At 43.3% G+C, this 26,802-nt stretch overlaps 1 protein-coding gene across 1 annotated transcript in view; it reads left to right on the top strand.

The window, feature by feature from the left end:
- The first annotated feature begins 9,397 nt into the window (after positions 1-9,397).
- Positions 9,398-26,802, top strand: part of LOC308327679 (metallophosphoesterase MPPED2) — an 80,041-nt gene continuing 62,636 nt past the window's right edge. The window contains exons 1-2 of the mRNA XM_080781204.1: positions 9,398-9,691; positions 11,946-12,236. Of these exons, the coding sequence (XP_080637330.1) occupies positions 12,124-12,236 (113 nt within the window). The 5' untranslated portion in view covers positions 9,398-9,691; positions 11,946-12,123. The remainder of the gene's footprint in view (positions 9,692-11,945; positions 12,237-26,802) is intronic.

Below are 26,802 nucleotides of genomic sequence, written 5' to 3'. Positions count from 1 at the left end.
GTGCCATTGATGAATATGAATGATGATCGCTAGAATCATTTCCTCTGTGTCGTGTTATTCGTATTTATTTGATACACTAACAGCTGGTTGATGTACTTTGGTTTTATCATATTCAAATAAAAAATATGAGGGACTCTCTAGTTTAATGTAAACTCTCTGACCTTTGTTTCCAGCCCCTGCCTATCTGCGTATGCTGTCTGGACTAAGTATTGGCCTTTAAGCTACAACATTGTAATACTGGTGCTAAACCAGTACTTTTAGAAATGGTGCCGGTGCTTAAACAGTGCCTGAACAAGTCAAAAAAAACAACACTGACAACTGAATGTAGTGAGATTTGTTTTTACGTCCGGAGACCCCGTCCAGGGCAGGCTTCAAACGCGCCTCCTCAGGAGACTTGGCTCAGATCTGAACCCATTTCATTTAGTGTTAGGAACCCGTTGCGACCGCATGCCCTTGCTGACGTCGACCCTATAGGCAGAGTTCGAACCCAGTATTGCCATAAATCTATACAGGTATTTGATGCGTATATTGCACTACGTGACTACTGAGGACCAGTAGTAACACTTGTTCATGAGTGAGGGGAGGACAGAGAAGGAGATCAGCCGGAGAATCGGAGCAGCAGGGGTCGGTATTGCAGTCGCTGTACTAAAAGAGAGCTGAGCCAGAAGGCAAAGCTCTCGGTCTACCGAGCAAGCTTCGTTGCTACTCTCACCTATGGGTGGCAGTGGCTCAGAGGTAGAGTGGCCGGTAGGTAGAGCAGCCGGATGGGAACCGCGAGGTCCACAGTTCGATCGTGGGCTCCCCCAGAGTTAGTGTCGAAGTGTCCTTGAGCAAAACTCTGAACCCCTATTGCTTCCGATGTGCAGGTTGGTGCCTTGCACGGTTTCCCCCGTCATCGGTATATGAATGTACGTGTGAATGGATGAATGTGATGCTCAATCTATGTAAAGCGCTATGGATAAAAACGCTGTATAAATGCATAATTTACTATAGTCATGAACTGTGGGTCATGACCAAAAGAATAAGGTTGCGGATACAAGCCTAGAATACCTGAGGAATGGCTCAGTGAGACTTGTGTGGTGATATACTGTATATACTCTCTCTCTCTCTCTCTCTCTCTCTCTCTCTCCTCTCTCTCCTCTCTCTCTCTAACTCTAACTCTCCTCTGTCTTGTCTGTGGTGTTGTAAAGAGCCCTTTGTTGTTCTCAGCAATATAAATCATTTACAGGCTTTGCATAAATTTGTGTAATCTCCTTCATGGGGGCTGGGTAGCCAATCTGATTCATTAGAGAGCAGGGGGGAGCGGTTACTGGCTCCTGTGGACACCATAAACATATAGGGCACCCCCCCCCCCCATGTTACATGTTGATTCACAATACCATATGAAAATATACATATTATACAGTATGTCAGTGCACATGTGCGAGAAAATATATTCAGTACCACGCACACGCACACGCACACACACACACACACACACACACACACACACACACACACACACACACACACACACACACTGTAGTGACGAGGTTACTGTAAGACAGTAAATCATTGAGAGGCGGAGGGCGGCTCTGAAAGGCTCGCTGACAGCAGATAAAACATGCAGTGGTTGGACGGCATAGTCTCTCTCTCTCTCTCGGCTGCCATCGCCGGTCTCCACTGTACTGTACAATAAACCCCTGCACATTTTGGCTGCCTTAATTGTCCTCTCTCTTAGCAAAATGCCCTGCCAGTATTTAATAAAAACCCCCCATCCACTCTGAGAGACACAGAGGTGAAAGCAAGGTTCTCATTTGAGCATTAATCACAGGCTATAATGAACATCTGATATGGAGTTAAGAGTAGAGACACTGGTACAGTAGGTCTGTGCGTATGAAAATGGGGCAAAAATGATCTCAAAACGGTGCACGGTACACCAATCACCTCAATGCAGCCACCAGACCGCTGACCTTAAAGGCATAATTCACTCTCCTTCCAGTTGAAAACCAGATATCCTTGCCCATGCAGCTAACACACATACCAGAATCAGAATAAGGTCGAAATGGTGTCTGGTTGCTAGGGCTGAGCTTACCAGCACTCCACTTGCCTCCACACTTCCACAGACTATCCATAAGTACTCTGCCAAGGTTCTAGTAGGCTAATTATCCCGCCCTCAATGTCTTCACATATAGTGTACAGTTAATAAAAGATGCATTAGTCAGGCACATTTCAGCCACCTCTTTGCCCATTAAGGCCACTCTGTCTTCAAACAGCGACGCTCACCTACGTATGGTAACATCATTTTACAATGCCATTGCCACAGGTTTCTTTTATGTTTATGGAAAACAGCAGAATGCTAGAGCTGGCACAAAAACATGATTTACACCTGCGATGTGACAAAAAACTATTCTGTACAGGATACAAATTTGTGCAACACAAAACATACAGTATTTGAGACTATACACACAGACAACAAACCAAATCATGACTCTTCTGGAGGAAGAATCATGCTAAAAGTCATACGGGATAATGGTTGTGGGTATACAGTGCGTATAGTACGTATACAGTATCGTAGAAGCACCACGTAGCATAGAGGAAACAGAAAACAGCCATAAATTGAAGTAATTCAAATGAAATGGGTGTGTGCGGTGTCCAAGATGAGGCAGAAGATTGAATGTCACAAAGTCATGCTGCTTGCATTGTCAATCACATGCTCTATTTTTTGCAAAATGCCTGTCCACCTGTCCAAGAACCCCCAACAACATAATACACAATCATACTGTACATATACAAGCACACGTATGGAAACACACACACACACACACACACACACACGTGCACGCATGTGCACTCACGTGCGCGCGCGCACACACACACACACACACACACACACACACACACACACACACACACACACACACACACACAGACATCACTTGTCTGGACCATTTCACTCGTCGTTGGTGGTAGGAATGGCCATCAGCTATCACAGCAGGCCACAGAGCAACACATCCTATCCCACAGAGTCCAACCACGCTGCCTATACCACATGTTACACTGATGCACTTACATGAGAACATATCGGGATGCAACACTGGACGGATGGCAGCTGCACGGCAAGCATCACAACGATGCTACAACGAACCTCGCTCTGCAGCTATACAGACCATGCACTTCACATGAGGCACGTGGGTCTTTTCTAATGGTATTTCTATACAGTTCAGACAGGATAATTAAGCATGGCAGGAAAGTGAGGGCATCGAGCATAAAAAGGACCTGTGCCACAATTAACCAGTTGTGTTGATTATATTTATTATCACAGTGATAGGCCCTATTCCTGATGATTAGCGCTTATCTACATTGATGGCGTGGCAGTGGAGAGGGTTTTATTTTCTTGGCATACATGGACCTCAAATGGGCCACACACACACACACACACACACACACCACACATGAAAAGGTTTCAGTAACACCTGTACTGTCCCCATCGCCTTTAGAAATTCATCATCAGGTCGGTCTACAATAGCAATAGCATCAGGAGTATCCCGGCGAAGTGAACTGTATCTCTGCGTGATACGGGAGGTGCACCACCCTCAATAGTAAAGCACAACAGAGGGTGGTATACTAGTATAGATGACCATTGAAACCGAAGTCACCAGGACATTGTCTATGGAAATAGTTAGATCCTGAGTGGGGCAGGACTTACCTGGGTAGAAGAGAAGCTTGGTCTTTTCTGGGTTCAGCTTGAGGTGGTGAGAAGACATCCACTTTGTGATGTCAGCCAGATAGACACTCATTGATGTGCTCTTCCACCTGAGGGGCATGGGGAAACAGTGATAAGATAGATTGTGAGCAGAGATGACTTTCCTGTGCTTATTCTACAAACTGTTAATAAGGCTTTCAATCAACTCTGTATAGACTATAGGAACTTAGCCAGTACACAGCGGCAATGGAGAGTATAGCACTGTCTGGCTCTCTCTCTCTACTTAAGTAGTATTCTCGGTCATGCGGTGTCTGTGAGTTTTTTGGTGCATGGAGGAGCATTCCCCAGTGCTTGGACCGCTGACCTGCAGGGTAAATACATTTATCCTGCTGTTTCACCTTTCCTCCCGCTGTATGACCCATGACCCGCCTACACTGACTCAATGTGCATTGTGCTGTTAGCGCATACACATGCAGGCATGCAAGTGCACGTACGGAGAACTACACACGTGCACACGTCTGCTTCCCCTGGGAGTTTTCTTTAGCAACAGGAGCTCCCGATTCACAAAGATAAGCACAATTTTCCAGTGCCTTGAACTCATACACCATCATCATGCACAGATACCAGCTGTGAAAGAAGTAGGCTACTAACTACTAACTACCTGCTTTCAAAATCACCCAAGTCAAAGTAAAAGGTTATTGTCATCAGAATATAGGCTACTTATATAGACTTAAAAGTAAAGTATAGTCATTATGCAGAATGCCTATTTCAGAATCACGTTATTGGACTGCAATTATTGATCAGTAATCAATGTTCATCATAACATTCATGTTAGCTGGAAAAGGTGCTAAAGGTAGGGATGATTTTAATTTATACATACTGATGTGATTTTAATTACTTTATAGCTTTTATAGAGTTCAAGTGAATGAATCTAAATTGTATGGACTTCTGAGAGCCACAAAACTTGACCCGTTAGTGTTCATGTATAATGCTGAATGGTAGACTTTAAAATGGGGTTGTAGAAATTGTGCATAATATTTGTATGTACATACTGTATATACACACTTATACTTTTCAGTGGTGACTTATATTGTGTTGGTAAATCATTCTTTCTCCTGGTGTGTTACTGTATCGTATGCCTGGCTGCTATAATGACCCATTTTTTCCTCGAGCATCGATAAAGTTTTATCATGTCTCATTTAAATACCTGAAAGATAATACTAACTAAAACTAAACTATAACTAAAGAGACTGTTGAAACTTTTCTGAATCTGAATATTAACACTATGCCCGCACGCACACATTTCGATTTCTTTATTTGAATCCACAAATTACAATTAATTTTGACAAGGAAACAAATCTAACGGGATTGACAGTTCATGTTCACTTAAGGATACACACGGCACCTCCTCCTCCACACAGACCAACTGCCTATAACAGCCGAAACAGAACAGTATTTGGCAAGTTGTTTGGCTTTGCTTTTTGTCATGCCAGCTATTCTTAGGTCACTCATGGTCAGTGTATGCACACGGCCCAGGCTTCCGAATATCAGTGTGGAAAATCTACAGCGATACCCCAGGTTTGTTATACAAGTAATGGTTGATACTTGTTTATGTTTATCTTGGAATGCCTGGTCCATGTACAAATCAAAGACACAGCCCACCTCCAGAATCAGGACCTCCTTTTGACTGGTGTCAACAAAGACAACATTAGGTGTATTTGGGATGTTAGCAAAGACATCGCATGCACAGCTAAACCAATCTGGTTTACACACACACACACACGCACGCACGCACGCACGCACGCACACACACACACACACACACACACACACACACACACACACACACACACACACACACACACACACACACACACACACACACACACACACACACACACACACACACACACACACAGTTGTAAATTATCAAGCTTTATTTCTACTACTAACTGCCTCTGCCACGTGGCAGATTATTTTCAGCAAGAATTTCAAAGACACAAACAGTATCAACCCCAGTGCACCCTCAGCAACCATCTATCTGTCTGCCATAAATCTGAATGACATTAACATTTAAAAACCACAACTCCAGTCCCTGTGTGGACAGGCCCCTGAGAGAGACAGGCTTCCATTTTATTTATCCAGACGGCAAGGCAGGGGAGGACAGCGAGCCAGCGCTTCAGATGGGCATAAATCTGTGTTGGTGTGGAGACAGTCAAACAGCCAAGACCGTCTTGGCTACCAGGTTAAGTGAATATCGCCCGCTGGTGCTTTCTGAGGGAGCTCAGTCTCCAGCACCATCCGTCCTATTTCCTCCACACTCATTAAATATGTGCTTCAATCCAGCCTGATTTGGATGGAAAGTCATTTTACCCTCTTTTATAGAAGGTCATAAAAAATATAGTGTTTTTTTTTTAAAGCTCTGCATAACATTTACATTTTCTATTGTATAAATGCGATCCGTGCCACAGAGAACTGAATAAAACATTCATGGCGAAAGCCATTTCTTCAGTGACATTTGGACCCCTATCTATCATCAGTTTTTTTTCCTTTTTTTCCTCACACCCAGCCAGCGGAACAAACGCTGGTCAAATGTTTAAATGTGGCCTCTCCATATAAAATTTAAACTCCGCTTTCACATTAACACCCGCCGGCTAGTAGATGGAAATGCATTTTTTTTCTTTTTTTTTTGTGAAGATAAGAGAAAAGTCAAATGGAAATGACTGGAAGGGCTGTTGTGGTGGAGGGGAGGTCGTCTGACTGGCATGTCACTAAAATGAGAGAGAGGAAAAACACCTCTACTGCCACTCATCTGCAACCATGTAAATGTGGCATGGGCTGTCAGACAGACAGGTCTCCATTAGGTTCTGTCTTCCTATATTCAACTCGCCCTTTCTCATTCAAAATTGCCTCCCCCCCCCCTTTAAACAGGACCGCCATAATGTGATTTATTAATTTTTCGGTATATGTTGCATTGCTGATGAATTATGAATAACAATTGCTCAGTTTCTGACACTGGAAGGATGGGGTATGAATTAAACAATTTAAGAATTGGCATCCCGCAGATAAATGGGACTTTTTTTTTTTCCCCCTTTTTATTTTTTTACAATGAGACCATGCCCCTACATAATTGCTGTTTCTGCTCTGCTTGAGAACACTGTGCACATCTTGCACTGGCACCATTTCTGTTTTGTGGTAATTGTAATGTAATTATCTGAGGGCAATACAGTGAGCAGAGCGTTAACAGAAGACCTGAGTTCAAGCTCCAAGGGGCGCCATTCTGTGCTTGACCTTCTGCTCCCTTTGTTAATGAATCATGACAAAAGTATTTTCTTTTGTATAGGTACTATACTTCTTAATAAAATAACTGTTAGTTACAATGCAGATGTATAGGTAACGCATATCTCACACGTTTTCCAGCAAGCTGTACTTGTGCACCTGCTCCAGAAAGAGGAATTGTTTTCTCGTAGCCTGGGTTTAACCACTTAAACCCTATACTTATTTGACAGGAGTCCCCCAGGTGTCTATACTAGGCTCCCGCCTGGTTTTCTTTTTGGTTTGGTTTTCTTTAGTAAATATCTTTGCAGAAAATATCAAATTAAGCCAAACCAGCTCGAGCTCGTATAGATTATCCCTATTCTTGCCCAAGAATAGGGATGCTATATGGTTCATGTGGTTAGGTTTGGGTTTAGGTTGCTTGCTGAAAGAAAATCACTGTCATTCTCCTTTTAGTATCCTGACCATATTTTCGTCTGACCCGACAAAGTTAAAGTTTTCAATGAGCTCTAATGCTGCTACTACAGTAGCTCTGATCCATAGCTCTAATGCAACGGTATTAGAGCTACTGTATATTACCGACGACTTCCGGTCTCGCATTAATGCAGACCAGCCTCTCGTCTTTAGCGTGAATAAAAATAACGTTTTTCACCAATACAAAGGCGGGTTGTGTCATTAGAACGCCTACTTTCCTTAGTGGAAGGACTCTGAGCCCCCCACCACACGTATAAAAGGACATTTTTGGCCAAAAGGGAATTATTTTTCCACCGAAAAAACAACAACTTTTAGTTACTCCACTGCGCCCTCTACCGATATTGCCAAGAGAAAACCTTCTTACAGAATATTTTTCCTCCAGTGAAAAAAAAAAATCCCTTTCTGCCCAAAAAGTACTGGTGCAGGGGCTCAGAGTGCTTCCACTGTTTTACATGGTTTTCAGTGCTTGGGTGGATCACTGGATCTGTCAACTTTATTTTCTTTCTTTTTTGCAATAAAATGAAAGGTAGGGAATGTTTGATTACACAATACTTTTTTTGTGGAAAAGGTTATTGTATAGTAACCTAATTGATAATGGTAAATTATTTCTAGCCTGTTTGTTCAGTAACATAGGGGTGTGGGTGTCTCTCCATCTCTCCAATAAACAGAAAATACATTTTCAGGTGCGTTTCCAATTTCATCCAATTGGGAGAGAGTATAGGCTACCCATTTAATTGTCAGATTAAAATGTATGGTGTTCCAATTCCAATTTGAACTGCTCATTTCTTTGTGACACTTAGAATTTCACTTGTTTATTCTGTAGCTCTCTCCTGACACAATTGGTATCCCGATTCCTGACCTGAAAATGCATTTTCTGTTTACTAAATAGGTTGAGAGACAGGAGAACCCTGTTATTAAACAAACACTATGCAATCATGATATAGGCGCCAGGGGGGGGGGGGGTCAGAAGGGTCTGAATATTTGACTGACTGGTATATATAATTTTTTTTCCCCGACCGGTGCTGCTAGTCTACAGAAACTTATAGGCTATTGCTCTCTCATCAAGGTGTCAGACAAGCTGCGCCCTCCCCCCCCCCAAACAAAACACATTTATCCCCGCACCCTTCAGTAATGACGGCGCCACTACTAGCAATCAATAGTTCAGAAGCTCTCTCTCTCTCTCTCTCTCTGTATAAGTGTGTGTATATATATATATATATATATATATATATATATATATATATATATATATATATATATTGAACAGAGACGGACAACTTACAGCATCAACTTATTTATTAGCACGTAGAAGTAGAGTGCCTATTGAGTTTTCCTCGTTTTTTATCAATTCATTATTTCAATAATAAAAACAATAATGTAATTGTTCAAGAAATGTATACTGCAGTGCTTAGCCTACTGGCTCCCGCGCTCATTTTGGTTTTATAGGATAGGGTCACGGGTGACATGACATTTGCAGATTGAGGTGACGACTGCGCTCATTTCGACATTTCTACTTCCACGTGCATGCCCTGTCATTATTAATCCCATTCAGGCTAAACGTGCCATAAAGTCGAATACCTTTTGCATATTTGCATGGCCAAAGAAGAACTCGTGGAATTGGAAATGAACACGAAAGAGAAGAGGAGGGAAGACGGAACTTCACCATGTGCATGGAAGCTGAGGCGGCTGGCTCTCTGGCTGCCCGGCGCCCGCAAGAGCGAGACCATACGGCTGCTGCGCTGTGTGTGTGTGTGTGTGTGTGTGTGCGTGTGTGCGTGCGTGCGTGACTGACTTGCCTTTCCAGACGCAGCGTTCGGTCGTAGAAACGGATGTGGAAAGAAGCGGGAGGGAGCGCGCAAACCTGCGCGCGCCCCACCATGCACGAGCCCGACACCGTGGGCGCGCACGGGGGGCTGTGCTCTGCTCTCTGTGCTCTCTGACCCCAGTGGCAGCACCGTCTCACTGCACTCCGGCTCCCCCGCTCTGTCAGATCGAAGCCGTTCTCTCTCTCTCTCTTCCCCTTCTCTCTCCACCTCTCTCTATCGCCCTCTCCGACGGTGTGTGTGTCTGGTTTCCACATGAAGCCAGCCGAGGAGGTCCCCTAGGGTCGAAGGTTCTGCCCTACCCGCCCAGACTGCTGCAACCCCCCGACCGACGGCCGCTGGAAATCTGCATTTCTACTGCATGGATCTGCGTTTTTTGACAGCATAGACAGAGGGCGACCCCGAGACACTTATCGGCCAAAAAGAAACCAAGGTAGCTATTTCACCTTTCGCTTTGCTTTGAAAATCGTAGTACGCATGGAAGGGAGAGGGAGGAGGGAGGGGGAACACCATGACACAAAGCCGTAGGTTCAGAGGTGCCTTGTCATTTACGAGGAAGAGCAAGAGGTTCTCTGACACTGACCGCCCTTTGGTGGTTTTATGGCATCGGCGACCGGGAATCGGATCAGATCTCGGAGAGTTCAGGGTTTCTCAGACCTTTTGTACATGATTGAAAACAGCAGTGTTGGAGCAAGCGGCGTACAGCCCCCGGATCGTGTAATGAAGGGTCAATTACTCTGACTGTCTCCCTCTCTCTCCCCCTCTGGTCGTCTGCTCCCCACCCCCCCGCGAGTCGTGTATTTATTAGTGAAGTTACGTGTGCATGGTGCTGCTCTCAAATGTTCAATGAAAGGGCTACAATGTGTGCAGGGTAAAAAAAAAGGCTCTATGCGAAGCTAAAGCGTGCATAATCAAATGCATGGCCAGGGCAGGTTTTTAGCAGGCTAAAGCTACAGCTAGTTGCTGCTACTATTATGCCACAAGGTAAAGCGCGCAGTCGCATGCAGCAGACCGCACACTGCCGAGGGGAAGAAAAAAAAAATGCTTTCGCATAAATTCGTTTTACAGTTTGGGGCCTCTGTTTTTATTCAATGGGATGTTTATAGACCAATGTCCAAAGTACACGAGTTCACGTTTACAGTGACCCAGGAGGACAAATGAAAGTGCACACGGAATTTGGTAAAGGCCTATTTGTCTTTCTTATTAACAATTTATCTTGAGGCCCAACTTTCGCACAGTTACAGAACTATGATTGCGACCAATATGTTTAATTGGAGCTGCAACAGAGCTCCACTCTACTTCGATATACATTGTTGCAGCCTATTGAACGAATGGCACTATTAATCATCTTCTTGAACTCGCAGAGCCGCTGCTGTGATTTCTGAAGAAATTACGGATTTATTTAGTTTTTATTTTCTTCTAAAGCTGATCGTTGTCAGTGAGTGACAGGCAGCATTGTGTGGAGGTGTAGCCTACTACTGGTATATAAAGTAAAGACTGCAGGCTGCAGGTGGAGTGTCAAAGACAAGAGTGATAATTCACCATCAATCAGGAAGGTCAGACTGCAGCAAGATACGAGTCGAGGGAGATACACATTACACACACCACCACAAACTCGGTGAATGGTGCTTTAAAGGATATAGAATACGACACTCGTCAGGTAGTAGTTTTATTCTCATTTCTGTGCACAGTTTTTTCGATGTATTTTTATGAAATAGGTTAGATTAGTCTTGTCTGTACTGTATATATATTGGATGGTTTGGATTTGGACCATATCCAGGGGAGCTGGGAGGTTAATTAATGTGATTATTCTTTAATGAGTAGGACTGTACCACGCTGATGGTAGAAATAAAACAAATTGGAACGTTATTATTTTCAGGTGGTAATTGTTAGTTTAATGGTCGATCAACTTTGTACAAGCTTGAATAGGATTTCTACATTTACTGGAATGGTTAGGTAGGCCTAATTATTGAGCTACAATGTCAGACTCAGTTTGAAATGTTCTTGTATTTATGTGTCCATAGACTATTCATTTTACAATTTCAGCAGACTAAAACCTGAAATGACATGCTTGCAATACATTCATTTTTACTTCATGACATTTGTTCATCTTGATGTCAAAGTTTATTAATAGCAATGCCACTCCTAAAAAGACATTGCAGACCTCTTAGTCAAGTGCTTTTGAAGGTGTCAAGTTTTACTCAACATTTCTTTTAAAGTTTCACCATGTGTGAAAACTGTGAACCTCATCAACATACACATTTAAAGCAACATTTATAATTTGTACATATTTTTTATTGTGTGCAAGATTATCTGTAATGGATTATTGAATGTTTTGCTGTTGGTGTAAATCAAATAGAAATAACATTAAATTGCTTAAACAGCTAACTTCATATATTGAATCATGTTATAAAACTGTAATTGTGTATTTTGATAATGAATATAAAATAAATAAATGAATCAGCCTCTACAAATCTCAGTGCTACTCTTCCATTCCTTACTGTAGCCTTACTGTAGCCTATCTCTTTGCTGTCATTCTGCTTGAATATTAATGACACAATAAATAGGCTAAGGATTCATTTCATTCATGAAGACTGAGGCAAAAATATAATATAGGGAATAAAGTATCTCTTTATATATCTGTTTAAAACAGAAGTTGAATGCATGTTTCCTTTTTTTTCTTTCAGATTGCTGTGTGTGAGAGTGCGGGTTGCGGCACTGGTTTGGCCCTTTGGGTCATCGCTGTCTTGAGATTCAACCACCCGCCACCACTCGGTTCTACGGGGTGGTTCTGAAGGATGAACGCGACACAGTTCGCTACTGAATCGTGGTGAAAGGGAAATCTCATGTCCAAACGGCGGGAGCATGGCTCATGGCAAAGTGACCATCACGGTGGACGAGTACAGCTCCAACCCCACGCAGGCATTCACACACTACAACATCAACCAGAGCCGCTTCCAACCTCCTCACGTCCACATGTAAGTTTATTTGACATATGCAATTGAATATGCACCGTGTGCGTGCACACACACACACGCACACACACACACACACACACACACACACACACACACACACACACACACACCGGTGAGATCTCATTTCTACATTTGCACAAGCATTGTGCAGCACTAGTTGGCTGTCCAATTCATTTGAGTTACTCTTAATGTTTTTTTTCTCACATTTGAGAAAGAATCATGCAGCACTCAGAAACAGACTTGCATAGTCGTACACATTTCAGTACACACACACACACACACACACACACACACACACACACACACACACACACACACACACACACACACACACACACACACTATTCATGTGTGTGTTATGTATATATAGTGTGTGTGTGTGTGTGTGTGTGTGTGCTGTCGGGAAGAAACCACCTAACTCCAAAATGTTCATTTTTCAGGAAATGAAAAAAGAAAAAATCTTCAGGAAATTAAGAAAACTTTATATTTTGAAAACAAAGCAATTCTGCATTATCAAAGTTGGTGTTGTGACTTTATATATCTTTTTTTACTAATTTCCATTGGTTAAATATTTTCGAAAAAACACACAGATGTAAAGGGTGTGACCTAAAAAATGGAGTTAGGCGGTTTCCTCCCGACAGTTATATAGTTATATATATCTATACTAGAATTTCGCGGCCGCTCATCCCAGAGTTACTTTGCCGCGCACTATGGGAAGAAGGAAATTGCATGCGTTGTGTTCCAACTCGGTTTCACACATATATATATATATATATATATATATATATATACATACGTACACACACACACACACATGAACCAGAGCCACCTCCATGCATATATATACCTAACCAAACATTGCCTCGTTCCTTGTTTGTTACACACTGGTCCCCTACCCAATGATTCTCATTGGTTGTGGCGTGTCATGTTTTCAGTGCAGTGCATGAGCATTCTGTCTGCATCAGGACTGCTTTCTTCATTTATTCATCAGCCCCAGTTATTTAGCATTGCTCTTGTCTGATGTGGTTATACTCTGCCTTTCATTAGTGGGCCAGAAAAGGTGACCAGAGAGGGTCACCGGTCACCAGAACGTAGTTCATTTTATTTGCAACCGATGCTGTATAGCAACACCTGCTGCACATGCAGAATTGGAATCCGACTTAGAACCACGTCCCCTGAGTCACCAGACTTTCTGCCTTTATGCCCCTACTACACTATATCCTAACTATATAATTAAAAATAACAAATGTTTGTACATGTTCCTGTTTTTCACATTTTTCTCCATTCTAAAATATGTCTTTTCCTTGCGAGGCATTACTTGGAAAGCCACCTTCTGTGCAAGCTTACATGGTTTATATGGAATCAATTTCTTTGGTCAAGTGTGTTTGCATGGTAAGAATTTATCTGGTCAGTTTCTTTACAGGCAACAAATACAGCAAATCAGGAATTCCAAATTCCATATATTGATTTGCCCTTTAGGGCGACCTCGCTTCTCGCCCTCAGGGCGTCTTACTGGTATGATTATGGCAAATAATCACAGAATGTCACTGAACTGAGAGACATGCAACTGCTGTATACTATATGCTCTATACATCTCCTTACAACAGTGTTTTACTGGATTTTGCAGTTTCTGTAAAATGACATCATTGAACCGGCATTACCCTTTTCATGTCACGCACCCCCTAGAGGGCGTTCGTGAACCACAAGGGGTGCATGCACCACAGTTTGGGAACCCATGGATAAGGGATTCATTTGTGTTGAAGGGCTTAATTTTCAGTAACACATGGGCTCTGATGCCCAACAGTGATCAATGAAGGCAAGAAAAGCCTGAAATCGAGTCGAGAGTTGTTCCGTGTTTTGGGAAAGATTTCTAATAATTTTGTGTTTTTGTAAGTACCTTTTTTCACCTCTGCTTCCTTGGCAACAATGCATTGTCCTTAATGGCATCACAAATTAAAGCTGTGAAAGTGGTTGTTGACTGGTTGTGTTACAATGGTCCATCATGTTGTGCTGTAAACAAGGCCAAATCTTTTAATGCTTCCTTTAGTGATCCAACTGGATTGGGTGCCTGTACACTGTAGCCCAGATTAATTGTGAACGAGGTCTCAGTTATTGTACTAGAATGCACTTAGAGTGACCTTGACCTTTTGCTCAAAATAAAAAGAAGGAAAAATCCATAGCAACGGTCCTAACCCTACCCCCAACCCATTGATGAAGTTTAATCCAAATTGGATTAAAATAATTGTCTGTGTTGTCTCTGTGACAGACTGAAGCTGTTAATTAAGTACATCAGCTTGGCAGGACGCTGGTGTGAAAATACTTGAAAATGTTATGAATATTTCCACATACTGTAATTTAGATTCTGAAAAGATATTTGTTTTCTACATAGATGAAATGCTTGCAGGCTCAGCTGAGCCAAGGTTAAGGGAACAATTATTTTTGTGAAATATTTGTCGCTTTCCAAAAATGTAGTAACAAAAGTGCACAAAACCCTTGAGAAATTTCAGTCCAGCATTAGGATACATCGGTACTATTCTTCCATTTTAGTTTTGGTAATGTTTAGAAGTGAGGCCCTTGGGGAGGAGGGATGTGTTGAGGTAGTGGGGCCTCTCACTGAATATGTGTTTGGATAAATACATTAGGCTGTTTCCTGGTCCTGACAGAGCCCTCTGTGTTTGAGCCATTCATTCTTAAACTTAGAGTGGAAACCCCAGTATCTCTCTCTCTCTCTCTCACACACACACACACACACACACACACACACACACACACACACACACACACACACACATACTCTCTCTCGCTCCTATCAAACCACACATGCACACACACAAGGCTCCCATCGACCCTTCCCCCCACCGCGTGTGCCTGTAGAATAATGTACTCTGTTCTGGGAAAGAAAGACCTTGTTTAGATGTGAGAGATAATGATCCGACTTAGCCTGGCCTTCTTTCTCGCTGCATCCACATCATTTACTCATAACTAAAGGTGCGTGTTTCTCTTGAACCAGAAAAAAAAGCGAAGGAAACGCAGAAGTGCATGAGGAGGGGTGTATAGGGGTAGCCCGTCCCTTTGAAACGCTATCCCTGCTAATGTCCCCCCAGCCGACGTGGAGCGCCGGCGATGTCTCCTCGGACGAAATATTTATATTTCTATGATGGAATACAGCAGTGGCTTTTGTGTAGCACGGAAGGTGAGAGACAGCGAGATTAATTCGTGGCGGTGACGACTCGCCACGACGTATTTTTTTACGCCATGACGTATTCTTCATTATCCGCCATGGCAGAACAAAATCCGCCGTGGCGAGTACAGAATCCGCCATGGCGACGACTCGCCACGACCTATTTTTTTACGCCATGACGTATTCTTCATTATCCGCCGTGGCGAGTACAGAATCCGCCATTGTTTATTTTTTTTTTGCGTGCCGTGGTGCAGGTTTTATTGTCCTAGTAATACTATTCTCGGAATTATTTCATCCTCTTGTAGCGTAACGGTTAGCGCTCTCGCCCCTATAGTCAAGGCACTGTGCCGGGCCAGGTTCGATTCAGGCAAAAAACAAACTTTTTTTTTTTAAAGTTATTTTTTTACCCGTACATACAGTGTGTGTGCGTGCGTGCGTATACAGTGTGCGTGCGTGTATGCGTGCGTGCGTATACAGTGTGTGTGTGTGTGTGTGTGCGTGCGTGCTTCATCGTATTTATTATTATTATTATTATTATTATTAATATGCAGGTAATAATAATAAATACGATGAAGCACGCACGCACGCATATACAGTGTGTGTGCGTGCGTGCGTATACAGTGTGCGTGCGTGTATGCGTGCGTATACAGTGTGTGCGTGCGTGCGTGCGTGCGTGCTTCATCGTATTTATTATTATTACCTGCATATTAATAATAATAATAATAATAATAAATACGATGAAGCACGCACGCACGCATATACAGTGTGTGTGCGTGCGTGCGTATACAGTGTGCGTGCGTGTATGCGTGCGTATACAGTGTGTGCGTGCGTGCGTGCGTGCGTGCTTCATCGTATTTATTATTATTACCTGCATATTAATAATAATAATAATAATAATAAATACGATGAAGCACGCACGCACACACACTGTATACGCACGCACGCATACACGCACGCACACTGTATACGCACGCACGCACACACACTGTATGTACGGGTAAAAAAATAACTTTAAAAAAAAAAAGTTTGTTTTTTGCCTGAATCGAACCTGGCCCGGCACAGTGCCTTGACTATAGGGGCGAGAGCGCTAACCGTTACGCTACAAGAGGATGAAATAATTCCGAGAATAGTATTACTAGGACAATAAAACCTGCACCACGGCACGCAAAAAAAAAATAAACAATGGCGGATTCTGTACTCGCCACGGCGGATAATGAAGAATACGTCATGGCGTAAAAAAATAGGTCGTGGCGAGTCGTCGCCATGGCGGATTCTGTACTCGCCACGGCGGATTTTGTTCTGCCATGGCGGATAATGAAGAATACGTCATGGCGTAAAAAAATACGTCGTGGCGAGTCGTCACCGCCACGAATTAATCTCGCTCCACCTGCGGAAGGTATCCCTTTCTGACCCACATGTACATGCACATATATATATACACACACACATGCAGAGGGGGGTTAGCGCGCACACGCCATCAGTGGCAATTACATGCTAATGCTTTGGAACGCGACCTTGAAGTCAAAGAGAACATTCTTAGGGCCATGAGACCCCGTCTCTGTGACAGAAATACGTGCACACACGGTTCAGCTCAGTTGGTGTTTAGATTATTTTTCTTTGACTTTGTTTTTCTTTTTCTCCCTTTTTTTTCTTTCTGTTTTTGTGTGCGCGCGTGCGTAACGCGTGCGTAACGTGTGTGTGTGTGTGTGTGTGTGTGTGTGTGTGTGTGGGGGGGGGGGTGGTGAGGTCTCATGAAACGAAAAGGCTCAGCAACTTGGAACATATGCTTCGAGTTGGGACGGTTAATCACATCGCATCCAATTTGACCCAGGAACACTGGCCAGAATGCTTGGGGAAGCTTGAAGGGCTAACGGACAAACTTTCTTGACTGACTGCCTGACCGAGAGGCTGGCAGGCAGGCAGACGGAGACAAACAGACAGGGAGTTGATTAAAGGACACACGACCTGGAGGTCTAGAGGTGCAGGGCTTAAGGGTGGAACTTGGCTTTACTCCAAACTCCAAGTCTTGCGCTCTCTCTCCCTCCCTCTCATTACCCCTCTCACTTTTTCATTTCAGCTTCGAATGAAAAGACGGTTCACGCGGCTACCTGCAGCACATGCATTCCGGCAATTTCTCTTAGCGTATCTGCCGGGATTATCGTGTGGAAAAAAAACAGACGAGTCTCCAGGGAACATGTGGTGTCCAAAAGATGTTAATTTCTCCTCTCTCTGAAGTCACTCTCATTGTTGTAATAATCGACTCAATACAACCTTTTTTTGCATGGTATGCACAGTAATGTCTTGGTTTTAATGGATGGAAGTGGACATTCTTGACATAGTTGTATCATCTTTCTCGCTGCATTCTTCAGATTTGTCTAAAGTCCCATCCCCTACCCTACCAGATGCCCTGTTAATTCCCACCCTCTGAATAATTAAAGAGCCTGTAAGTGTGAATCATTTTATGACAGTGTTGCCGCCATACACACAGGCATTGAACAGACACACATGGTTTATTTCCCCCGACATTCATTTAAAAATGTTCCTGAATGATGTACGTTAATTTATTGCACATGATCTCATCCTATAATACAACTTTTAAATGTAAGATCGTAGTCAGTGCTGAGTTATATAATATTGAGTTATGCAATATGATTAGAATATATGAGCCATTGTTTTGTAAAAAAAATTGATCTAGCAAATTCCTATCTTCTGTTTAACAAATAAGACCCTCAAAACCCAGCTATGCCATTATGGCTTCATGGCAGTAGATGCAAACAAATGAGTCAACTCCATTCATGGGCACGCCCATAATGGGCAATATTGTCATAAACAATAAATATGTTTTATATATGTTGGAAACCTGTGTTTGAACAGTCGGATACATCTGCATTTATGACTCAGCCAAACTATTTATTATATACAGTATTATTAATTACAAGAATACTTCATCAATATATTACTGTATATACATTTAATTTCAGTGAACAGTAAATGCATCTGGTTTTGAATGCTAGACATTCAAAACATCTGCAATGTACATTCATAGGCCAATATTTTATGAAGTACTGCACGTACAACTAGCAAAGTCTTCACTTCTGCTACCTATAGCTGTGCACATCCCTACTGTAAAAAGTGGAAGTTGTCCCTTATCTTTTACCCTACCTTTTTAGGAACACGTCTGTGCTTCCTTTGCGATGGTCTGCACTGAATGTGTTTCACTCCATGTTTTTTGGGTGACGTATAGTCGTTAGGAAAGTAAGGGAAATGAAAGTCCACTTTGAACTTTCTCTCTTTCCTTTTCTCTGTCCCTGTTTTACCTATCCTTTATCTGCCTTCTCTTCCCTATCCAGTTTGTCTCTATTTTCCCGTCTTAGCGGCCCTGTTCTTCTTTCAGTTCTCAACCATCCCCCCCCCCCCATCTCGCCACCGACCCTTTCCAACATGGTTCCTGCCTGAGCCACACGGTGAAGCTTCTAGCTCCACGTGGAAACAAAAAAAGAACCATTCCCCACTTTGTGGGCTTTTGTTCCTGTGGACCGTTGCTTCCAGCTAGCCTGAATAGAGGGCTTTTGAAACAGGAGAACTCTTGATTAAGTTCCCTCTGCCAACTCTTGGCCTGCTGCTGAAGCGTTGGCGGGGTCAGTGAAGGGGTTAAGTGACAGTTGACATTGGGCAGGTCTGTTGTTTCTTAGATTGAAGTCCCTTTGATGTCCTTGAGACTCTAAACCCCCTTGACCCCCCCCCCCCCCCCCAGAGCCTGGCACCAGAGGACCTATCTACTGATGATGTCACTTCCACTGTTATGAAAAGAAATCGGGCACCTGCACCTTTTTATGCAGCACATTTACCACTCATGGCTTTCATTTGTGGCTCACCAGAAGGACTCTCCATTTGCAATGCTAATGGCGATCTCCTGGGAAAATTGAATTACGTTTGTATGAAATTAAGAGAGCATGGTCGTTCTTTTTTTATATCAGATTTTGACATACCATGTTTTGCAAATGGATAAAAAGAAACATTTTTAGCCTCTTTTGCACCTGTTTGATGCCTCTGTTTTTTTCTTTTTGCAGTTTTGTGCGGTTCCAAACAAGTAGTTTGTGAGATGGTTCTGAGAACTGCTGACAGTATCATGGACAGAGAATAATGTTAACACTACGGAGGAGGTTGTCTTGCATGTTGTGCTCGTGACTTCACGGGCAATGTCGGGCATCCCAAAATTCAAGTCCCCCCATAATGTGAAACCAGTCGAGGACCAATGTACTGTTCCCCCGCTGTGTACAGGAAGTGGGCCCAGGGCTTAGCGGCACACCCAGGGGCCCCTGGATGGTGGGGGCTTTAGCATGCCCATCTCTGTTCTCTGCGCTCCCATCAGCACCCTCATAGCCGGCAGGCCTGTCAGCAGCACAATTAAGGGCTGCGCGGTAATGAAAGGAACATTAGCAGAAGCAATTTATTTCTCAGTGCAGTGCCGGAAGGTTCCTTGGATGCTGATATTCCATGCAAGCTTTTGTGTGCCATACTGTGTCCATTATGGCAGGAGTAGCTTGGGGAGGGGTGAAGGAGGATGCACCCTGGGTTGAGCACATAGGAGGGGGGGAGGGGCAACTATATTGCAGAAAATTTGGTCCCATGTATTTATACAGTACCACACCTGTTTTTTATGTTCCCTTTCTCTCTCTCTCTATCTTTCTCTCTCTCTCTCTCTCGGATGTTTAATCTTTATCATTTTGCATCTCTGTTTTTCTGTCTCTGCCTGCCTCTTGCTTCCACCGTTTGCTTGGCCTCTTCTTTCATCCCTCCCCCGCTCTCTCGCCGTTATTCCTGTGTTCATTTTGTTCCACTGAAGTTTATTGAATTAGCGCAGACAGCTGAAACGCACAAGATAAGAGTGCTCCTCTCTGCTCCTCTCTGAGAAATGATTGTGTGTGTGTGTGTGTGTGTGTGTGTGTGTGTGTGCTTGTGTGCTTGTGTGTGTGTGTGTGTGTGTGTGTGTGTGTGTGCTTGTGTGTCAGAGGTAGAGGGGGATGGGAGCAATGCAGAGGTTATATTGAGAGGAAATGGAGACCAATGTGTTTTGATGTTTCACCTGAAAGACACAATAAAGGCGGTACGTGCTCAACGGAAGAGTTGGAGATATTTGCCTGCTGGCGCTTCGGCGGGTGATTATCCTCGCTCTCTGCTGGCTTTCAGGTCGGCTGTGAACAACGTGCGACCTCCTTGGATTTCAGTGCGCGGGCGATGCCGTTTGTTGTGAAGTTTCGGGTGATGAGGAAGAGGAGAAAAAAATTCCCCTTGAAGGATTTTCTTTCCCTTTTTTTTAAAAATTTCTTTTTGGCATCAGTCTTCACTGATTCCATTGCATACCAGCACTCTGTGTGGCGCGTCACTACCGCATCCCCGATAGAGTCTGACCTGAAATATTCTGCTACTCTAGCACACTGCGCTGTTTGTCCAGTCAACCACAGTAATGCTCCGCGCTGTGCACATTGCTTTACAACACTGTGATGTTCCAGTTCCAGCCGCACAGTGTACGTTCCAAATCATAATTGAACAAAAGCTGAATATGAACTTGGCAAAACAAATATGTATACCGTAAATAAATAAAGTATTAAGTGATGATGATAATAATTGTCATGGCTTATGGTTTGATAAATTACTTTTGGTAACACTTTATATTCAGGTCGCCTTTATAATGCATTATATATATATATATGGAGTGGATATCATCCACTCCAGACCGGTTCACATGGCAATTGGTTCACATGGCAATTGGTTCACATGGCAATTTAAACAATCTATCATAAGTCTGTGATAAAAAAACAAATCATGAAAGTGGAACACAATAACCATTTTAGCTAAATTGGTAGTTTCAAACAAGAAAGGGGTGCTCAGTGGAGCACAAATCTATGGCAGGACTGGAAGCATGCCTCTACCTCCATCCATTGTTTGGTGGCACAGGGAAATGGGGAGGGGGGAGTCTATGTAAAAGATGCTGACGACCGTTAATGCCTTCTGTCAGTTATTTTTGTACAGAGACAGTCTGAGAGGGGATATATAACGCATTAAAATAAAATCTCTTTCATTAATAACTTTTGTAATACCGGTTCATTATTGTTGTTAGAACTTTTAAAATAAAACAATACAATATAAAATACTAACAAGCAAATGTCCCCCATCTATCTATATTACAAGAGAACCTGCGCGTCACATTAGCTCGGTCCCGGATTGCTGTTTAGCATCACTGCTGCCGACTTCCACGGACATGATCACACGCCACAGGCCACGGCCAGCCTCCCGGGAACTCGCGGAAAAACACCCTCCGATCCCGCACCAATGTGACTTGCACGAAATACCCACATTTAATACATTTACCCCAAAACACACACCTAGCCTCCCCATAGCCCCCGGCCCCCCGCACTGCATGTTGGGAAGGACACAGCTTAATGTAGGGGGCACCGATTGCTGTGCAACATCCCCCTCATGTTCTCTACCCACAATTCGGCTACACCACACACACTAACCTACACAATTCTCCACACGCAACACAGAACCCTTATTGGCTAGCCCGCTCACATGCCGATCCCCACGCAGCAAAACACAGCTGTGATTGGCCAGCCAGCCAGCCACACACACACCACGCACCGGAGCTATCTAAATACTAGATTAAATAACCTGCAAGGCTGCCACTGTGCCCACAAACGTATGTCGCAATCGGGCAGATTAACACACACAAGCGTTATAAGTGCCTCTGCATTGTAACGGTGTGTTATGTCAGTCAGCGATGCGTTGTTATTAATCCACCATACGCACCACGGACTGGAGAAAGAAGTGTTTCTCTCCCTTCGGCGTGCTATAGATACACTGTGCCAAAATGCAGTTCTCTCTATGCATTTAAAGGAGAGTTTAGCACAAGCTGTTTTCTTACTGTATATGAAGACACGTATCCATTCGTGTTCTCTTCCTGTTCTACGTGTGCTGACGTTATTAGACCCGTCGTACGCTTTTCTTAAAGGACCAGCGCCCTATATGTTCTTTTTGTCAATTTACATATCAACATGATTAGGTAAAAAAAAAACAGTTGGGAAGAAATTGGTATTGGGCAAAAAACAACATATAATAATAATAACCCAGCCCGAAGGGCAGGCGGAATTCTAGTAATTATACATCGGAACCATTTTTACGTCATCCCAATACAAACATTAAATGCCATTGATTATTAATGGCCAGTTTTGAGTGGACATAGGATGTGATTGGCCGGAATGAGATGATGTATGATGATGTATGATATGAGCGCCCCTGACTTCACACAGGTGTATTTTTGTATTAATTCTTTTCACTGGGTTGCTTGGGGGTGCTTGGGGATTTGAGGCTGATGTGCTTGGGGATTTGAGTGTGCTTGGGGATTTGAGGCTGATTGGTGTAGTAGTTAGCAATATTAGCTCTGGAGACAAACACACAATGTGAAAGCATAATACCTGGTCCTGCCTTTGTCTTGAAGTTACTGCTCGTGGAATACTACAAAGACAAAAGTGTAAGTTAAGTCATAGACTTACCCAGCAAGCCAAATGACTCCTCTTGTAATGGCATGCTCCATTGCCCCAGCAGCAGCATCGGGGAAGTTTTAAGGCTAGGACTGAGGCTACTGTACATGCTGTTTACACTCTGGACCCAGTTTAATAATATACAGTCTCACCAGAATGCGAACTGATGTCTCATCACAACTGACGTGCTTCAATGAGCGACTCATGAAGTCGGGGGGGGGGGGGGGGGGGGGGGGGGGGTCAGTCAAAGCGTTAGCAACAGGCTAAGCTAACAACAACACCAGCCATGGTGTCTGATTCAACTTCACTTCATCTCCGTCTGTAATCTGTTATTTTGCTGACAACGTGAACGTGCTGTCACGTTCTTCTTATACCCTGACACCGCTGCTGCAAAAACAGGCAGATCTACAAGCTCTCAACGTGGCCCAAAAGCTGTAGATATGCCTTTTTTCCCCCGACACGCAACCCGCTGTGAGCTGTTCTCACATTGCTTTTATAGCATGAATATATCGTCCATCTGTAATTTTCGGGCAGACGATGGGCGATAGCAAGAACGTGGCATAACGCCAGATCACAGCCCATATGGGCTACGTCATTTCCAGGACGTCAATCGCGACCACACAACGTCTTCTCTGGGTGAAATAATAGACACAATATGACTTAAGAAAATGTAATACACAATGGAAGTTAGTGTGCATTACTTAGAACAGTTTACTTTAAAAATCATAATCATTTTTAAGGTTTTAAGCATTCCATGGCCTACAGTTGATTACTGTGAATATTGTGAAATCCAGAAAACAGTGTAAACGGGCTGTACAAATCTTCCTGATGTGTTTCTGTTCTCTGGCCCAACAGACAGGTGTCTGACGACACTGTACATGGCTTACAGACGCCAGTTGATTAGCAGACTATCTTACTTCGCTTGCCCTTTGACCCTAAAGGTTTTAGGGAGAGGAGGGGCTCAGTGTTAGCGGGCTATTGACCAGAAATCATTAGCACAGAACTACTACCCTACAACAGGACTTGATTAACAATGAGAAGGACAGAGGGTGAAGGACAGAGGGATAAGGAAGGAGTGTATGTGATTATGGTGTCTACTTACTCCCTGCTGGATAAGTTGACTGCAGGTAGAATAGATGGACAACCCTATAAGAGCATCGCAGTCCCGCCCCCTAGAGAGACCTGGAAAAGAAATCCTCGTTCATTTTCCTCATAGACTTTTCAGAAAGTATTTATTTAGAGACGTTTACGCCGCGGACAAAGCCAACTCTTGTCGTGACAATAAACACAATTTTTCGGGCTGAACAAATAATTAGAAAGAAGAAGAAAACGGCAGGTTACAACACCTTTTTTTTAGTTTTTCTTCTTTGTAATTATTTGTTTGGTCCAAAATATTGTGTTTGTTGTCATGATTTGTCACGACAAGAGTTGGCTTCGTACGAGACGCTTAAAAGGTCTTTAAATAAATACGTTTTGAAAAGCCTATGGTAAAAATGCATTGGAAACTATTTACTGGGCCTGGCGTCGTCATGAAAGGGGGCGGGACTGCGACGCTCTATACTGCCCCATCGTCCTCCGCCTGGCTCCACCTCTCTGTCTGTGATTGACACTGCTTGTGTTCCAGACAAGTGGGCTGCTCAGAGGTTGTTGACCCCATTAATCCCTGGTGAACTAAGAGAGGGAATTGCTACACCCTATGTATCAACAGTGATCTCACCAAATTTACAATTACAATTTAGGCATTTATGCTCTTAATCCAGAGGGATTTAATTAGCAAAAAAAAAAAACACAAGGTAATAGTGCATAGAATCTATGGATCACAAGTAAACGAAGAACCTCTCAACCGTCTAACAGTAGACTATCCGTAGGACCGTACATTGAAACTATAAACATGCCTGGCATAAATAAACCTAAATTAAACCGGAAATCAACCAAAGCCTGCTGCAGACTACTATGATGTAGATTGATAGAAAAGGACAACAGAAATATGGTTAAATCGGTGGTTCTCAAGATTTTAAAGATGTATTGACTCCATTGAGTAGCATTCAGCCACTTGTGTCATTGGTTTGTGGTGTTTTTAGTACAAGCAACAGGGGCAGCAGAACATGTTTTGAAGCGAGAGGGCCTCTTGTACAGAGCAGATTAACAGTGTGTGAGTGTATTTTAGTTTTTTATTATTCACGTTCAGATAATAACCATCTGAGTTGTACACGTTTACTGTCATTGTTGTTTTTGAGCAATTAAGTTGCAACTTCATTCACTCACTCTCCGTATCTCTCTCTCTCACACTCACTCACTCACTCACTCACTCACACACACACACACACACATACACACACACACACACACACACACACACACACACACACACACACACACACACACACACACACACACTGTATTCTTGCAATGACAGTGTTGGACTACTATTTGACATTTGGTTTTTCTTACCATGCACACCGCTCTACTTGAACTTGTCATTCCTTGTCTTCAATTATATTATATTGTTTGTTAGGCTACTCAAAGCAACGTGTGTCCGAAAGATCAATGCCTTTTCATGTACAGGAACTACAGGATGGAACGTAAACGCCTCACAGGCGTATTTGGGGGGGGACCAAAAGTCCTCTGGCCTCCCTACCCCAGTGTCACTGACACCTCCCTACCCCAGTGTCACTGACACCTCCCTACCCCAGTGTCACTGACAAGCAACATGTCCTCTGGCCTCCCTACCCCAGTGTCACTGACGAGCAACAATGTTTCCATCACTTGGAGCTGCGAGTCCAAATCCAAGCAACATCGTTCTCCATAACCCAAAGGGACGCATTGTAATCGCATAATCAATTGTGTCTATAAAGACAGTGATGGGTCAAAACGAATTACATTTTATAAAAACAAATTGCAGAGAGAGAGAGAGAGAGAGAGAGTGACGAAAGTGAGAGTAAAGTGTGATGACAGTCTCAGTCTGTCAGAAATTGTGGTCTGGAGTTGAACCTGTGACATTGGAACTAGCTCTGTGCTGGAATGTTTACTAGGTGTCTCTAGTCTAGACTGTGGAGTCATTCAATAGATTGTGCCACGCGACAGTATTACAAGCCCTATTTATAAACCCCTTGGGGCGTCCGACCTCACCTGTGCTAAATGAATAATGTTAAACCTTACTGAAGTTAATTTAACAGTCAGGCCAAATCAACTAGGGACTGTAGCATGGAGCCAGATTCACCTGGCACCTTCTCGGCTTGAGCAGGTGGTTCTGTTAATGTGTACACTGACTCATTATGTGCATTACAATATTACATTCACCCTTTAGCCCTGGAATGAAACACAGCAAGTTAATCCATTGGATGCATTTAGAAATGACACAATGCTAAATATAGCAGCTGTTTTAATTATAATGGGTTTTTCTTTTTTCTCACCATGTATTTTGCAGCATCATGATCTACATGCAACATAGTGTTGTAATCAGTTGAAAGGATTATGTAGCTTCCTTTTTTTCCCCCCTGAAGAAAGAAAGTATGTGCCTGGTCATAGGAAACGACAGAGGCTGTGACCTCCTTATCTGCCGTGAGCGAAGTGTCAAGTCTGGGAGCGCGAAGTCTGCATTGAACTCTGACCCAATTTACTTGCATGTTTTTCTAAAAGGCCACAGAGCCAAGTGTGCGGTCAAACGAAATATCAGAGAGCCCCCTCCCTTTCTCCCCAACTCCCCCTCCCTCTCTCTCTCTCTCTCTCTCTCTCTTCCCCTGTTCTTTGTGACACATGTATTCAATAACCCGGCCCCGCTTTCCAGCCACAATTTTCCAGCCATTTCTTTTTCTAGCTGCTCTGTATTTAGTATTTCTACCAT

This window comes from Protomyctophum bolini (assembly GCF_963924005.1).
Source record: "Protomyctophum bolini genome assembly, chromosome: 1".
NCBI classification, from domain to species: Eukaryota; Metazoa; Chordata; class Actinopteri; order Myctophiformes; family Myctophidae; genus Protomyctophum; species Protomyctophum bolini.
The sequence above is the reverse complement of the archived record's forward strand: the minus strand, read 5'-3'. Positions and strand labels throughout refer to the sequence as shown.